The 19,496-nt window shown below is 31.3% G+C and overlaps 1 protein-coding gene across 1 annotated transcript; it reads left to right on the top strand.

Moving 5' to 3' along the window:
* The first annotated feature begins 6,252 nt into the window (after positions 1-6,252).
* LOC134689998 (uncharacterized) lies at positions 6,253-8,103 on the top strand. Its single transcript, XM_063549969.1, has one exon. It carries the CDS (start codon positions 6,253-6,255, stop codon positions 8,101-8,103), a length of 1,851 nt encoding a protein of 616 aa, XP_063406039.1.
* The last annotated feature ends 11,393 nt before the right edge of the window (positions 8,104-19,496 follow it).

Raw genomic sequence — 19,496 nt, 5'->3', positions numbered from 1 at the left:
GTTGGTTTAAATAGATAAATTGATCTCATTAGTCACCATAATCACTTTGGTTCCCATGTCGTTGATTTTGTGGCAATTTAACGCTTTCCCCATCTATTATATAAAAACAAATACCCATCGTGTAGTTACTGGTGATCTCAGAAGATGATTGAATGAGTTTAAGGGTCAGAACATTTATCAGCTCACTGGTCGAATCGAAATATGCTAACAGAGCATAATGAGATTGACAACTTTCTTGAATGTGAAAGACACTCGAAAGGTATTTTCGGTTAATCCAAAATGAAAACTATTTTTTTGATCATTAGAAAAACAAATTATTACATAGTTACTCGTGGATTATCGGATTATCCATCGAGGCTCGGACTTACAAATTGACATTTATTTATCTCGATTGGATTAATCCGATAATACACTGGTATCAATAATATTTATGTATCTTCACACACGTGATCACACTTGTAAAGACGTTTTATACGTCTACCCTTATTTTGTTTACGTATGGTTACTGTTTTGATATATCGAATAAGATATGTTTTAGCAACCACTGAATTTCTTGAAAAACGCTTTTTTTATCGTTAAGAGTCTAAAACAATCTTGATTTTAAATTTACACTTTTTTCCAAGAAGTTAAAAACATAAGGAACAACATTGAGCAAATATGAAAGAGATTCCAAAGGGAGAAATTGAGGATTTTATGTCTAGCGAGACAAAACTGTATTCAAATGTATTTGTATTCCCATAGTCATAGATGTTTCAAGTGTACATCTTTTTTTTATTGACAGACACAGCTTTAACGGTTTAACGCTTATACACAATACGATAGGCACATATATGCCCAGTCATTAGAAGTATATGTTGCATTTAGGTCATAATTGAATTAAATAAAAAAAATACTACAGGTCAGGAATAGGATAAATCGTAGACAAATTAGAAAAAGTAAAAATGCTTTTTTTTAATATATTTCTGGCTTAATCATACACATGCTAATACAAAAGAAATGACAAAAGAAGTCATATAGTACGGAATGATTTACATTGTACACATACAATTCGTGTATTCAATTAGGCAAACAAAGAAGCCAAGATATGTGAACCCATTATTACCACAATACGTCAACTTTCTAGGGCGTATACAATAATTCACAACACGTACAAATATGAACACACTCATACATACACACAAATACTCGCATTAATAAATGAATAACTGTGTTTCGGTTAATTGAGTTTTATTATTTGGTACAATTTATAGGTTACTATATTTAGATTCATACTTCATTGAAAGGATCTAATCATTTAAATGTAAACGACCTTATAAATGCGTCGTACATATAGGTGTACAGAGCACACTTTAATATCGAAAGTAGAAATTCCTAAGGAAGTTTATTCAATTGTAAATTTCCAATGGATTGATATGAGATAAGTGTTGTGACAAAGCAGTGGTAAGTTAAATTAAATATTTGTTTACTTCCGGGGATTTCAAGACCGTAAAATGGATATATGATGAAAATTAATTATAACGGGGTAAAAATGATTATGACTGCAGGGTTAACTCTCAATGTCACAGTCGATGTTCATTTTAGATACATTACATGTAAGTATCGTAGAAGATGGAAATATAGAGATTATATTCTATCCTTTGTAAACTTGTATGACCTTTTATAAATCGACACTGTAATTAACGTATATTTCAAGTGATTGACGAGGTTATGTTTAGGCGTTGTCAGTTTATTTTCGATTAATGATTTTGACTGTCCCTTCGGTATCTTTAGTCATTCTTTCAGACATTATTATGCAATTATACATACTCATTTCGACATTGAAAAAAAGAGGGGCGAAATATACCAGAGGAATATTAAAACTCATAGATCTAAATAAACTGACAACGCCATGACTATGAAAGAAAATGACAATCAGACAAATAATAGTACACCAGACACAACATAGAAAACTAAAGACTCATTAACATGAACCAAACTTAAAAATAGATTTAAATTATCAAAAAAGTATAAAAACCAAATGGAGTAGAATTTTCTAATGAAAATCCTTGTCCCCAATTTATGATGGATCATCTAATGACACTTTTAAGAACAAACTGTGCGCTTCTCCTTGCCAACCTCTATTTTTTTCCCATAAGAATCGGAGTTCCTTCAGACACTTGTCACAAACAAGAAGACCAAAGAAGCCAGATTATTTTATTATACTTTCAGATATATTGATGATGTCCTTTCCATTTACACCCCGATTTATTTTTATTGAGTTCAGTTAATAAATCTCAGTATCAGAATCTATGTCAAACGAGACGATTTTAGTTCTAAAATTATAAATTTCCCGCACCTTAGTAGCAATATACCAACTTTATCTGCATATTGGATATACATTTCTCAAGTTATTCAATATTCATGAGCTGGCAGCTCGTATTCAAAATTGGTAAAACGTCACCAGTGTCTGAGAAGAAAGTTGATGAACCAGGGATATGTCAAAGAACATCTCGTCCATTTTCTAAAAAGGTTCATCGGAAGGTATCAAGACCTTGTTGATAAAAATTCCGTATCAACTTCACAAATAATACATGATGATCTTGATGTACTGATTCTGCGTACTGATGTTGTTTATCAACGAAGTGTTATATTGTTCTTTTATAAGTCTTTGTTCTATTATTAATATTAATTTTACCGTTTGGTTTGTTTTCTGTGATACCCATTTGACGTGGCTCGGTACTTAAACATCCCGTCAATGTGTTTGTAAAATCTTTCATTTTTGCTGGTGTGTTTTGTATATACGACTTTTTGTGTTTCTTTGGTTCTTAAACTGTGTCTTTGTACTCTTAAAGATCCCGTCATTATATCATTGTTCTATCATATGTCATTATGTTATTGTTCTATTATAAATTTAAGAATACCTTGAACGACAAACGACAAAATTATTTTACTCGTGTAATGTTATTAACCATATGTTGATTCATAAAGATTCTAAAGAATTTCTGGACAATTTGGATCTCTGTCTATTTCTGAAATTAATTCTAACATAACTAGATTTTTTTTACCCTGTATTCTACCATTCCCAATGTGAAATTATAACTGTTTTGAATAGACACTAAACGACAAAACTTCTTCCTATGTGACGTTTACATTTTTTCGGACGTCAAGACACGCGAAGCAATGAATGTGTTTTTAATTTGATAGACGGTTTTGTGTTTTTTTGTAAATGAATAAAATTGAGAATGGAAATGGGGAATGTATCAAAGAGACAACGACCCGACCATAGAAAAAAACAACAGCAGAAGGTCACCAACAGGTCTTCAATGTAGCGAGAAATTCCCGCACCCGGAGGACGTACTTCAGCTGGCCCCTAAACAAATAAATACTAGTTCAGTGATAATGAACGCCATACTAATTTCCAAAAAGTACACAAGAAACTAAAATTAAAATAATACAAGACTAACAAAGACCAGAGGCTCCTGACTTGGGACAGGCGCAAAAATGCGGCGGGGTTAAACATGTTTATAAGATCTTAAACCTCCCCCTATACCTCTAGCCAATGTAGAAAAGTAAACACATAACACTACGTACATTTAAAATTTAATTCAAGAGAAGTCCGAGTCTGATGTCAGAAGATGTAACCAACGAAAATAAACAAAATGACAATTAAAAATAAATAACAACAGACTACTTGCAGTTAACTGACATGCCAGCTCCAGACTTCAATTAAACTGATTGAAAGATAACACAATGATGACTGCTGTACCCATATTCTTGACTTTTATTTGTAATTTCTGTTTTGTTCACGCCCTGTGATACAATTGAAGTTAAAATCATGCGTTTAATAAATATACACATATAATTATACAATTCGTAAACAATTTAATAAATGTGTTATCAAAACATGACTTTAACGATTTTAAAGTTCGTACTAATCATATGTTTAGGACGTCTGAGATTGCTCCTAGACACAATTTAAGAAAAAAGTAAAATCACAAAAAAAACTGAACTTCGAGGAAAATTCAATCGGAAAGTCCGTAATCACATGGTAAAATCAAATGACAAAACACATCAAACAAATGGACAATCACTATTATATTCCTGACTTGGTACAGACATTTTCAAATGTATACAATGGTGGATTGAACCTTTTTTATAGCTCTAAATCTCTCACTTTTACAACAGTCTCATTAAATATCGTTATATTGACAACGATGCGTAAATAAAACAGACATACTGAATAAAATAGTCAAAATATGAGTACAGCAGCCATCACTGTGTTACAATCTTAAAACAAACAATTTTACAAAAAAAGCACATAAACGATTATAAATCAAAGTATGGTCTTTAATACGGAGCCTTGGTTCACACCGAACGACAAGCTATAGAGGGCCTAGATAATGATTTGTGAAATCATTAAAACGGGAAAATTCACGGTCTAATCTATATAACAAATGCATGGTTTAAAATGTTACCTGCCACGGAGAAAAGTTGTCAATTTTGACAATATGTGATAATTATGTTTGCTATATTTTCGAATGAGATACTTCTAGACATTATTTTCAACTTTAGATACACCATGAACACAAATCAAAGAAACCAAGCTTATAGCGAAAATAAAAATATGTTTGGAATGAGGAAAATTGTGTACCTGCAAAAATACGGCGTTTAAAGTTTCCCATACCGTGGTAGTCGTAGATACACATCATCGATTAACCATTCAATGGACGGAGGGATAGTTATATCCAGTGACGTTTTCAGGCTGACAATCCGACAGTTTGAACGAATCTATAACGTTTGCTTGGAGAGAAGAAAGACTCATGAACAGTGGATACTTAACCTTAGATATCCTGACAAATCTTCAAATGAATATCTGGAATACTTACAGGATTGTGTATACTACACTGAAGGTAAAAAATGTCTAAACAATTAATTAGATACTTAGATAGTATTCGAACATTATAAAATATATACAAACAAACAATCCTATGAACAAAAACGAGAAGCAACAAAGAGACACAACACAGCAAACGAAGAATCGGGAAATACTCAACATACCGAAAACAGGGTAATACAGTAATGACATAGTATCTATTATACTAAAGTTTGTAATGCACAATAAGTTGCACCATATTATTAACATTTGAGGAATAAATGTTCTGAATCGATAATAATTTGCATAAAAACTCTAGAACTATAATGTTTATTAATAGATGATTAAGATTGTACATAAGCGTACTTCGCTTAAAATATTTGTTTTATATAACTGCATTACTGAAATGACTGGTAATCTACTAATCAGTTGTCCAAATCGATAAGACATAAATCAAGACTAAAATTAATATGACAAGAAGAAGGATTTACACAACAAATGAAAGACACTAAAAATGTAACCACTTTCGGGTGAAAGGCGGTCTTATGTAAGATACAGTTAATTTTTTATGTAACAGCCTCTCATTTGATAATTGGTAGGAGACAAATTACTGAAATTAACAAAATTTGTATTTGAAGTTTCTATCAAGAATCGATCGAGCAAAAAAATGTGTCTTTGTATCGTATACAAAAACATTGCGATATTATATATGTAGATACAATTAAAGTAAAAGTACGCAGTTTATAGTTCAATAATAAGAGTATTATTTATTCTATTAGGTTTTGCATCGAATTGTAACATAAACAACTTTGCTTTTGTCTGTCATTCATACATGTCATAGTTCTCGAGAGTATCTGCTCTTGTTTTGAACTTGATTTGCAGTTTTAGATTATTTTCAAGAGATTTAAAGTATGTTGCTTTTATATCATTGGAGTAAAGGCTGTGTACATACCATAGATAGAAATATTTTTTTTTTTAATAAAAGCAATTTTTGGTTAATACGTATGCAATGAGCATCATTAAATGTTAAATATCACAAGTTGTAGAACTTATACTATACGAACAATGAAAACTTTAGTCTAGGTAATTCCGAATGTTTAATATGTGTGTAACTTAGAACAGAATACAATTCACATCAATCACTTTTTCATTAGAATATTATACATGATATATTACGTATCATTTTGTGTCTCTGATCAACAAGTTACTATTTATGTAAATTTTTACCATCACATTTACAGACATTATTTCAATATTTAGTATATTGATATTTTTAAGATCATTTGCCTTGGCCAGGAAAAGCTTTGAAAGAAAAATACTTATACGAAAACTTAGTTTATGCAATTGGTACAGAAACGATTATTCACAATAGACAACGTCTATTTATCATAATTGATATGATGGAGAATCTTTTTGAAGCTGAAATGACCCAAATGTTAAGCGGAAGTTTAGCAGAAGGACTGGATTTACCAGGGAGTGACGCAGATATTATGCATTTCTTCAACAACGTAGACGTAGTTCAAGATTTACAGAGTATCAAACACCCAACACAACATACTACACTGTTAATGGAGTTAGATAACGATCATCCAGGATTTACTAGACTTAAATTGATATCTGATGATAAGAAAATAGATAAACTCATAATATCTAGATGCTATGAAAGTACTACAGATGGTGAATATCTATCAGTAAAAAAGTTTCTTAATAAATTAAACAAAAAACTTGCATATGATAATATGCACCTATCTACTCATGGCCCCTGTTTTTCCGATACACATCAGACTATGGATTCTGGATTTTGTCTACGAAGTAAAAATCTACCTCACAATGCACATCCGTGGTCAACGCGTCCCCGACACCAATGGCCCCCCAATTTTGTAATTGACAAAATAAAAGAACACGGATGTCTTTTAGTACCTAAAAGCCCAAGGACAATTTCAGATAGTCACTTATTATGGAGATTGTCTTTCTCAATGACAGAAAAGGAACTTGTACATTCGTTTAATTACACTCAACTCTTATGTTACGGTCTACTTAAATTAACATTAAAACAAATCATTAACACAAACGATGATGTCAATGATTTATTATGTTCTTACTTTCTAAAAACCGCATTATTTTGGGTATCAGAGGAAGTGGATATTGAAATATTACACTTATTAAGACTGTTTGATTGTTTTTTCCTTTGTCTTGATAAATTAATATTATGGACACACAACTGTTTCTGTCCGAATTACTTTATACCTGAAGAAAACATGTTCCTAGGAAAGATTGACAAAAGTAACAATAAAACACTTCAAGGTGTACTGGAAAATATTAAATGTGGTGGAATTAATGGATTGATCAATAATTTATTTCGGACTGATGTATTAAGTACAAAGAGGGAACATTCGTTCAGTATATTAGACTTTTTTTTGTACAAGATTTCTGGATCGGTTAACTCCGCAACCAGCATTTCTCGTTGTTTGGAGTTGCTACGATTTGCTGAAAGACTTCAAATATTAGAATCGTCTAGATTTATCATTGATTCGTGTAGATACTTTTATGGCACAATCAGTCAATCTGCAGCACAGTGCAAACAGCCACTATCAACAATAAGGAATACTAGCAACTTACATAAACGTTGTTACAGACATTTAAAAGACGGTATTAGGACAGATGCTGTGTCGGGTTGGTTGTTGTGCGCATCCTTTTATTATGTGATGGGGCATTACAATGTAACACTTATGATAACCGAGTATGCAATATCAAGATGTAGACAAGATGGTATGGTTTACGCAGGCCGGATTATAGATGATGACGAAACAATAAAAAGTTACAGACAAATCGTTCACTCAAAAATAAAATTCAATGATAGGATAAAATTAGCAACTGTAGTCAGTGTTCGTTATTTAAGAAATTCGTTATTAATACCAGAAGAACTACAGCTTGAAGTGGAGAACGAATTCATACAAATACCACCAGTTGTTCTGTCGTTTTGTCTAACATTTTTAAGTTATCATCATCTTGGTCAAATTGATAACAGACAACAGGCTTTAAATGATTTGCTTAAAACAATTAAAGAAAAATGTTTTTTTGCATTCTACGAATTATCTGATTCAATAACGATACTTGGAGTATGTTATGAAATATCAGGCGATAAGCGCAACGCCTATGAGTGTTATACCATGGCTCTACAATGCGAAGGATGTGTATGCCGTTCAGCAGAAGCAAGGAAATTAGAACTTGATCGAACTTTAAATAAATAATATCTAAGCATAACAGAAATCAAGAAAATCCCACATTTTAAAAATTTTAATATTAATGAAAGAAACATTATATTTGAAACATATATGTCGTGTACAAGTTGCGATTTTGTACAGGTTATAACATGTACTAAAATATTGTACATGTTATAACTCGTATGATGCAAAAATACAAGTTATAACATGTACAAAAGTACCCCATACATGTTATAACCTGTACAAAATATTGCTTAAAAATGGTTTTAACTTGTACAAAATTTAAAATAAATCTTAAAGAATTTAAATATACATTTAAATTCACCAATGCATAAAGAACAACAATAAATAGGCATAACGTGTCTTTTTTTGTTAAGGACAATGATCACAAAGTTTCAGAAATATATGTGTCATGAATAATGTTGGCAAAATGTGTTTTCATGTAATTGTATTTTTTATGCTGTCCATCATGGTTGAAATAAATGTGAAGCTATTTACTAAAAGCTTGCATTCCTCAATGTCAATTACAATAGATACTAGTTTCTGAATTCTTTCCAAAAAATTTAAGAACGATTCTGAATAATTTTAGGAAATACTCCTCCCTCTGGTGTTTACAGCATGCAAAGACTAAAACAATGTCGTATATCATATGCTTACTCTGTAAAATGTAAAAGCAATACTTATAGAGAGCTGAAATTGTTTTCATTGGACCACGCTCCATTATCACTGGTATTAAAGAGATAATGGTAACTGCAATTACGATTATCCCAATATGGCGACGGTAGATATAGGTAAAATCTTTACACTCATTTTTCTTACATGTAGCATGCTTTTGTCAATAGTTACTCAGCTGCAAGGTTTATCTATACCATTACATCATATTTGAATCGTAACGGTGCACTGGAATTGTCTAAGCGCTGTGAAAATAGCCGTTGAAAAATTCGGGATGATAATCGTAACTCTATGGTATTTTTCTTCTTTGATAATCGTAATTTTCTTAATCGGATAATAGTAACTGAAACATAATAAATGTGTCTTTCAGCATTCCAATGGTATTTTGTGTGTTAAAAATGTAATTTAATAGAAAAGTACGAATTATATGGCAAGCATGCAAATACAAAAATGTTCCTTGTTTAGTACCTTCAATATTTTTCTCTACAATATCTTCCATGCATATGTATGCAGCATATTTTTCATATACCGAGTATTTATGAATTTTTAATAAGTTTGTTTCTTATTTTGCGGAATATGGGTTATTCAATTATTCTCAATTTTGCAGTCATTCTTTGAATAAGTATTTCTTGTAAGAAAATTTAAAGCCACATCAATTTAATTTCTTGATTTTCGGGCTTTTGGCCAAACTATAAAAGAACACAAATCCATGTTTGTCAATGAACTCCACGTTACTTAATTTCATAATACACAAAGAATCCCATGTAGGGCCAATCTTTCTCTAATCTTATTTAAGAATTGAATGCTTCTTTTTGCAAATTTATTGGGGTGTAAAAGCGTTGACCGAAGTACATTTTGTATGAAGCGCGTAAGCGCTTCATTCTAAAAATGTACGCACGGTCAACGCTTTTACAACCCTATAAAGTTACAAAAAGAAGCATTCAATACTTATAATTACATTTTATAGCTAGGATTATAAAAACACGATTTTCGCGAAGTTAATTTTTTAAATTCACCTGTGCACTTTATTTTTTATTTATTAATGAAATGCACATTTATACCCCTGGGGGTTGAAGGCATATACAAACAATACAATACAATATACACAATAGAAAAATTAACATATTAAACATCATATATAAAGTGGTAAAACAGTAATATTTATGCTGGCGTTGTGTCCACTCCCCTCAGTGCAAATGACTTTTTAATGAACGGAACAGTAAGCTGCATAATATCAAATGAAGATAGAATTAATTGTAATCTATCTGTTTCAGACAAATTTAAGTATTCTGGACATATATTATTTATATCTTTTTCAAGCTGATTACGTAAAGATTTATTAATTTTACATTTTAAGAAAAAGTGGGTTTCATCTTCAACCGCATTTATATTACAATGTTTACATATTCTATTTTCTCTTTGAATTCTTTTATATCTACCCCTCTCTATTTCCAAGAAATGGTCACTTACTCGCATTTTACATAATAATTTTCTATTTTCAAAACTATTTTTAGAAATGTATTTGTCTATTTCATATTTTGTTTTTATTTTACTGTACAAGAATATTTTACTGGTTTCATTAGTTAATCTTAATTTTTCAAAGAAAATATTTTCAAAGCTATCTTTAAGTTCTTTTTTAATATTTTTTGAGAATGAACTCTTCTCTTGTTTATAGTTTATATCCTGAATTTTATTTATGTCTAATTTATTTACATTGGCTATATTTTCTACATATGAAAACCATGAAAATATACCATTAGTGCTAAGCCATTTAGATAAACAAAAAGCATCATATAATAACGGGTTATTTTCATCACTAGAAATTCTTGCTAAGTACTTCAATGATTGTACTTTAATAAAGACATCTATGGGATACTGAGCTAGTTCTGCTCTTGCAGCTATATTGACAGATAGTGGGACCTCGTGTCATCATGAATGAAATGTTATTGTCTCATGCAATTGCTTACGGAATAACATGTGATGTGCAATTAGCCAATCAGAATAACGTATTATAATGAAACATACATCTAATGTAATTATATAGCATTAAATGTTTTAAGGATGTCATATTATCATAATTCAAAATTAAATTTGATTTTTTTATAGTTTATATCTGAGATACTGAAATTTCAGTGACAGTCATGAAGTAGCCAATATAAATAAGAAGATGTGGTATGTTTGCCAATGAGACACCTTTCCACAAGAGACCGACAGGACTCATCATTAACAAATATAGGTCACCGTACGGTCTTCAACAATGAACAAAGCCCATACCGTATAGTCAGCTATAAAAGACTCCGAAATGACACTGTAAAACACTTTTCAAAGTTTTCCCTTGTTCATCATAGCTTTAAAGTTATGATATCATCCATGAAAAATGATCGAAGTGACATGAAAACTGTAGCCGCTAATTTCTCGTCAAACGTTCACCACCGACTCCACACTCAGTCAAAGGTTAACAGTCTGGAATAGGACAACATGATTCATTCTAAGATCAGACGACTCCACATGCAGTCAAAGGTTATCAGTCGGGGATAGAACAAACTGGTTTATTCTAAGATCAGACGACACCTCACTTAGTCAAAAGTAAACAGTCGGGAATAGGACAAACTTGTACATTCTAAGATCAGACGACTCCACACTCAGTCAAAGGTTAACAGTCGTGGATAGGAAACACTTGTACATTCTAAGATCAGACGACTTCATACCTAGTCAAAGGTAAACAGTCGGGAATAGGACAAACTGGTACATTTTAAGATCAGACTACATACTCAGTCAAAGGTAAACAATTGTGTATAAGAAACACTGGTACATTCTAAGATCAGTCGACTCCACAGTCAGTCAAAGGTAAACAGTCGGGAATAGAACAAACTGGTTCATTCTAAGATCAGACTACTCCACACGCAGTCTAAGCTTAACAGTCGGGAATGGAACAAACTGATTCATTCCAAGATCAGACGACTCCACACTCAGTCAAAGGTAAATTGTCCGGAATAGGACAAACTAGTTCATTATAAGATCAGTCGACTCCACACTTCATTTTATAAATAAACAGTTAATCAACCGAAATAAGTCCAATATGCGGATTTTCAGGTGTTTTTAGGTGAGAAAAACAGGGAATCCCCCCCTCAGAAGGACATTTCAAACCAAAAAACAAGTTATGCTTTTTATGACTGTTGTTATTCATACTACTTGTTTTCTCAAAAATGAAATTGGTTTAGAGTGTCCTTATTACATAAAAAACAACTTTTTAAAGAAAAAATTGTAACATCGATAAATTGTACCGATATAGCTTCTTAATAAGAGAGATATGTATAAGCATCGCCGTAGCTCCATTAGTAGAGCACATAACTACTAATAAATGATCTTTGATGGTTTTAAAGAAAGGATTCGAATCTCGCTCAGAATATTTGCATTTTTTGTTATAACTGTTATATTAAATTTTAATGTTTCTATCATATTTTTTCGGATGTTTGCTTAATTCATAGAGTCATTCTGGTTCATTTTGACTATATAGTTTACTAGTTTATCATTTTGCATGTATTAAAGAAAAAAATAATGTATTGCTTATTGCGTGTATTCCTAGACTATCCATACTCTTGACTTTCTTTCTATTCATGTGGTTACATTTATTACATATATTCAAGTACCAACTGCCGTCAAACTGATGTAAGGGCCTGTACATAACCAATAACACGAGAATTAATTATATAGCAATGAAACCTACATGTTGCGGGTGTTATATACACATAACTTAAAATAAGGCCATTGTATACAAGTTTCAAAACAGCACAAACTATTTTTTGAAACCTTTTTGGAACATGGTATTATATGTAACAAATGCAGTCAACAACAATGTTGTCGCCAATTCACAAACTGTTAAGATACTAGTACTGAAATGTTTACCACCGTCCCTACACCGGTACCTAAGTCATCAGAAAAAAACCAACACAACAGAACAATCAATTACACTACAAATCGTGATTGTAGGTAAAACATCAAGAAGCTGTTGCATCTGTATCACAACGAAGGTCCGATTTGTTAAAATGACAGAAAAGGCAATATAACATGTTTACATGTAAGATGTTCTCGGGTTAAAATATATACATGTAGCATCTAATCTTATCTTATAGACGATAAAACCTTAAAAGACCAGGAAAAGTACAGATATCCATATATTTAGAATGAAAAAATCAAGATTTGAATTTGTTCCATGTTATTTGGCTCCTTGGCATGTTATGTGGTATGGCACCTTGCATAAAGGATGTTAATAATAAAATAAAATCAATATTGAAAAATCAATAGCCTTGGCCTTGTTTTTGTAGGAATACCTGTTCAAGGTATGAAAATAGATGATGTGACGTATTTTCATGTACTATAATTAACATCTATCGGGCTATTTAAAGCATGATTTACCTATCTAATCGAATGAAAAAAAATCGCCGGCAAATTGGCTCTACCTCTATAAAATGAAATAAAAGTATTTGAAAAAATGCAAATTATTTAACGTAAATCAATAATAACTTTCGTCCGTCAGAAACTCTTTCCTGTTGTATGTCCATATAGAACCCTCAGACAGTAAAAACCGGGGCAGCTGCTATAACAAAAATTTAGCAAATTTCAGATAAGATAAATCCTATCATAATGAAATTGTAAATAAGTTATTATTGAAACAGTCCGGAAATTTAAAGAGAACTAACAGAACACCGACCCAAAAGGACGACTTTCGAGGCGAGAATTGCTGTTTGAGTTAAAATTTTGATTGCCTAATAAAGATTATATTCAACACAAGTTGTATAACTGTACTCTGTAAGTGTTTTAACAACAAAAACACGCTGAATTACTGAAATTAACTCATCATGCAACGTCTGCTGGTAACAACACATACAATTTTAATGTTAGAATCCGTCTTTCTGTTTTACTATCCGTCATTTAATAATATTATTGCCATAACGAGTTCATTGATTGATACAATACTATGGTAAAACAGTTTAAAATGTTAAGTACTTCAGTACTTTTATTCTAAAGATGCAAATTTTCATTTATAATTTGATGAAAAAAATGCTTCCTATATTTCATTACCTTCTTAACAACACAAGAGTTCAAATTTGTACATTATTTCATAGTATATTGAAAGAAATTTAGAATGAAAAATGGGACATCCGATTGAGATTGAAGGGGGGGGGGGGGGGGGTGCATTTGTGCCAATTTCTAAAAAAATAAATCTTTCATTTGCGCCACAAGGTTATATTTAATTTGCGCCAAAAAATAAAACTTTCATTTACGCCATTTCACAGGTAGTGCAGGTATATAACGGATATTTACGGAAGCGTATTAGGGACATAGAAAAAATAAAATTGGCAGTGAACTTTTTTTTCAAAGTCGAAATTTTGACATTTCAAATCTCAAAATTTCGACTTTAACTCGAAATTTTAACTTTTCTTATCTTAAAATTTTAACTTTCTAAAATCTTGAAATTTCAACCTTTTTTAAAACTCGAAATTTCGACTTCTTTTAAACTGAATATTTCGATTTTTTTAAACTCGAAATTTCGACTTTTTCTAAACTCGAAATTTCGACTTTTTCTAAACTCGAAATTTCGACTTCTTTTGAACTCAAAATTTCGACTTCTTTTAAACTCAAAATTTCGACTTTTTTAAAACTTAAAATTTCGACTTTTCCTCAGTATTTATACGTTTGCGATTACCACATTCACAGTCATTTATATCAACGAGGCGGAGAGCCATTTTCATCACAAACTTCATAATAAAAAAAAAAGAAGATGTGGTATGATTGCCAATAAGACAACTATCCACAAAAGATTCATAAGCATATTTTAATTATCTAAACCATTTTAAAGAGGTTATTTTAGATAGAAAATCTTGTTCTTGCCAATGAATAAATAAATTATGTTTCACGTTCAAATACATATTTCAAGTCTGGACTTCAGATATGTGTATCAAGTAACCCCGCTATTCCGACACACCTATATTACGACATACTTTTATTCAACAGTTTGATATATAAAGACAAGGGTTAATATTTGGGTTATAAGAATGCAAACTTCCAAAACTAGAAAACTGGGGCAGTTCATTGGTCGTTCTGAATATGCATGGCATTTTTTTGCTACTTGATTTACCATTGTTTAAACAAGGCAAAGTCAGTGACTTGCTATTGGTATACCAAACAGGCCTTTGCAACTGTGATGCTAAATGTCCTCAGATCTGACGATCCTATGACAGTGTCGTGGAAACTAAAACATGGAATATGGGGGGGGGGGGGGGGGGGGGGGAGGGAATTATGTCAACATGCATGTTCTTTACGAATGGTTTCTGTAATATTAATGCTAATCCATATCTTAATTTAAGAACAAAACCAGTTTCTGAATATAAATTGCCAAAATAAGTAAATGACGCTTTAATAATTTGCGTCCATGTCTACTCCTTCTGAAATTGTAATACCTGTTTGAATACTAACATCAAAGTTTTAAAAGTACTTAGAAAAAGTAAAATTTCGAGATTTCAACAGCCGAAATTTTTAGATCAAAGTCGCTATTTCGATTTAAAAAAAAGTCGAAATTTCGAGTTTTAAAAAGTCGAAATTTCGAGTTTTAAAAAGTCGAAATTTTGAGTTTAAAATAAGTTGAAATTTCGAGTTTAGAATTAGTCGAAATTTCGAGTTTTAAAAAGGTCGAAGTTCTGAGTGTAAAATAAGTTGAAATTTCGAGTCTTAAATAAGTCGAAATTTCGAGTTTAAAAATAGGTCGAAATTTCGAGTTTTCAAAAAGTCGAAATTTCGAGTTTAAAGTGGAAATTTTGACTTTTTATAATTTGAAATTTCGAGTTTCAAAAAAGTCATTAAACAATGGTAAATCAAAATTTCGACTTTTTGAAAAGTCGAAATTTCAAGATTTTACAAAGTCAAAATTTCAAGTTAATGTCAAAATTTCGAGATTTGAAAAGTCAAAATTTCGACTATGAAAAAAAAATGTTCACTGCCAATTTTATTTTTTCTATGTCCCTAATACGCTTCCGTAGATATTACAGTTTATGATCAGTGTTTCTTTATAACAGAACTGTGTGTTAACAAAGTTTAACTTAGCTGGTATGGTTTTATGATGACAGATGACAGGAATATGTTAATAATGCAAACAAAAACTGACTTTATTATTTATAAGTTTAAGAAAAAGAAGGATTTTTTATACTATTTACCTGTATTTGCCTGTAATATTGGCGCGCATGAAATAATTCAGTTTTTATCCTCGTGATTTTTAACACTTTGAATAACCAAGTTTATAAAGTTTGGTGACCGACAACTTGTAATTGTTCATACACAACTCATAAATGCAGCAAAATGGCAGATAATTAGTATGAGAGAAACAAGTATGTCGCTGTAACAATTGCACGTATTGTTGGTCATCACCATTACGCTATAAGTCGTTTTGAGAAAATACCCCCTATAACATCTGCTAGGGAAAATTAAGCATAATGAAGGTTGGTCAGAAGAAAACCCATTGCAAACAATACAATCATGAAAAGAGAGTGATGAGCATACAGGAGACTTTAAACAAGAACTTTTCGAGATCGGCTCATAGCTACTGATTAAAATGCGATAAGACCATTTCGGGGACCTTTGTCTACGAACAGACACACAGTTGCCCGTATCCAATATAGTGCAGAGCTAGACAAAATTGGAAATTAGCATCGTGGAGGAAGATCCATTATTCCAATGGAATTCGTTTTATCCTTCTTGGCCCGATCGTAGCCCGAATTTGAACCATATCGAGCATATATAGGATACTATTGGGCGTAAAGTGTACGAGAGGACACCCCAGTTGAAACACGTCATGAAATAAACTATATACTTCGTCAGGAATGGTTGCTGCTACCTTAGCAAAAAATTGGTCGACTTATGGCAGGAACCAGAAGACGTTAAGATGCGGTTTTCCGTTTGAATGGAGGCTGCGCACAAAGTACTAATTCTTTGGTGTATAACGATCTACCATGATGTCAACAATCATTATTAATCAAGATTAATTTTGAAAAGTCTGATTTTGAAAAAAAAACTTCCATTTTGTACTACAAACTTTAGTTGGATAAAAAAAACATTTCATAGATATTTTTTTTGTTTTAATGCCAATGTTGTCATTAACTACGTTTCAATTTTAGTTTACAAATATATTTCATATTCCATCCAAAATAAGAGGCTGTTTTTTTCAAGTTTTAATAAATCAAGGTGATGCAATACTTTTTTCCATGTGTATATGTCGTGTACAAATTGCGATTTTGTAGAGGTTATAACATGTACAAAAATATTGTCCATGTTATAACTTGTATAATGCAAAAATACAAGTTATAACATGTACAAAAGTACCTCATACATGTTATAACCTGTACAAAATATTGCTTAAAAATGGTTTTAACTTGTACAAAATCGAAAAATAAGAATATGTTTTTATTATCACAACAGAATTATATAACATTACTGTCTTTTGATGAGGTAAATATTTTATAATTACTGTTTTTGATGAGGCAAATATCATGTTATTCCATATTGGTATCATTTTAGTAGGTTTCTCTATGTGAATTGGTTTTTGAATTAAAAAGCATATTCACCTGAAAAGTGTTATTCACCGCGCTAAACGTCATGCGCTTTTACATGCAACGTTATGTTTTTATTTTTCATGTAAAATTTGTTTTGGTATATGTTATTCCTTAAATACATGTTCTTCTCTTGAAATATGGAAGGAATATGGAATAAAACAATTAATGTCTTTTGTTTCGGTAAATATGGGGTTTAATTGACTTTTGAAAAAAAACTGATATTCACTTTGGCCGTCGGCCTCAGGCCTCAGTGAATATCATTTTTTCAAAAGTCAATAAAACCGCATATTTACCTCATCAAAAGACAGTAATTGTATAATATTGACCTCAATAATATTTTCATAACTTTTTTTACTGTATTATTCCTTCGTGTTAGTGTGTATTGTCCTTTTTTGGAACAGTTAATGTCCAGGGGTCGGTATTAAAAAGCATTCCTAAGACCTGTCCTGAGATATATATCTAAGGACATATCTTATGATCCTCTTATGCCTATCTATGGACATATCTTTATTTGATGAATTATAATTGTGAGTGTCCACTTTGAAGGCAATAGTAAAATACTTTCATTCTAGTTGACACTAAAAGACATATTAAGAGGATAGCCAGGATAGATGTGTCTACAAATAAAATTGAGAATTAAAATTGGGTATGTGCCTAACGACAACAACCCGTCAATGGAGCAGACAACATCCAAAGGCTACAAATAAATGCTTTCAAAGAAGAGGATTTTATTTAAAACATCAAAATGACATTCGCCTGATGCAATGATCTTATAATTAAACAAAAAGTGAGTTATGAATTTGCATAAGTCATGCTGAAGGCCAAAAATGTTGAAGAGTAGATCCAAAGATATTGATAATCACTGGTATTAAAGAGATAATAGTAATTGCAATTACGATTATCCCAATATGGCGACGGTAGATATAGGTAAAATCTTTACACTCGTTTTTCTTAAATGTAGCATGTATTTGTCAATAGTTACTCAGCTGCAAGGTTTATCTATACCATTTCATCATATTTGAATCGTAACGGTGCACTGGAATTGTCTAAGCGCTGTGAAAATAGCCGTTGAAAAATTCGGGATGATAATCGTACTTCGGAAAAAAGATAATCGTAATTATGTATCTAAAAATAAAAAAGATAATCGTAACTGGAAACTGTTTTATTAATATTGACACTAAAAACGTAAATCTGATAGCATATTATGAAATTATGGCGATGAATTATTTACGAAACGTACCAACATCTTATGACATTTCTTTTTATGCATATATAATTAATAGTTCTTATGAAAACAGCTACATACTAGTATATCATACAATTGGAAGGGTGAACAAGCTTCAAAAAATTTGGAAATGGGAAAACACGAACTTTGTAAATTTACAGAAATTTCCAAACACTAGGTACATTTTTTTGTAAGCCACAAAATATGTGAATGAGCGATGGCAATTCTGATACATGATAATAATTGTCAGGCGACACGCATGTGTCACTTTATTTCAGATTTCTGATTAAGACAGTAAACAAAAATTAATTTCTGAAGTAAATAGTAAATATAGTTAATATTGTTTAAATTCATTTATTGCAGGTGGTTATATGTGCTATTTCTGCCCCCGGTGATTTAATTCTAGAACATACCCTTTTATGCCATAACGAAGTAGGAAAGACATTTAGTATTCAATACTAAATGTCTTTCCTACTTCGTTATGGCATAAAAGGGTATGTTCTAGAATTAAATCACCGGGGGCAGAAATAGCACATATAACCACCTGCAATAAATGAATTTAAACAATATTAACTATATTTACTATTTACTTCAGAAATTAATTTTTGTTTACTGTCTTAATCAGAAATCTGAAATAAGGTGACACATGCGTGTCGCCTGACAATTATTATCATGTATCAGAATTGCCATCGCTCATTCACATATTTTGTGGCTTACAAAAAAATGTACCTAGTGTTTGGAAATTTCTGTAAATTTACAAAGTTCGTGTTTTCCCATTTCCAAATTTTTTGAAGCTTGTTCACCCTTCCAATTGTATGATATACTAGTATGTAGCTGTTTTCATAAGAACTATTAATTATATATGCATAAAAAGAAATGTCATAAGATGTTGGTACGTTTCGTAAATAATTCATCGCCAT

The sequence above is a fragment of the Mytilus trossulus genome, chromosome 11 (assembly GCF_036588685.1).
Source record: "Mytilus trossulus isolate FHL-02 chromosome 11, PNRI_Mtr1.1.1.hap1, whole genome shotgun sequence".
Classification (NCBI taxonomy): Eukaryota; Metazoa; Mollusca; class Bivalvia; order Mytilida; family Mytilidae; genus Mytilus; species Mytilus trossulus.
The sequence above is the reverse complement of the archived record's forward strand: the minus strand, read 5'-3'. Positions and strand labels throughout refer to the sequence as shown.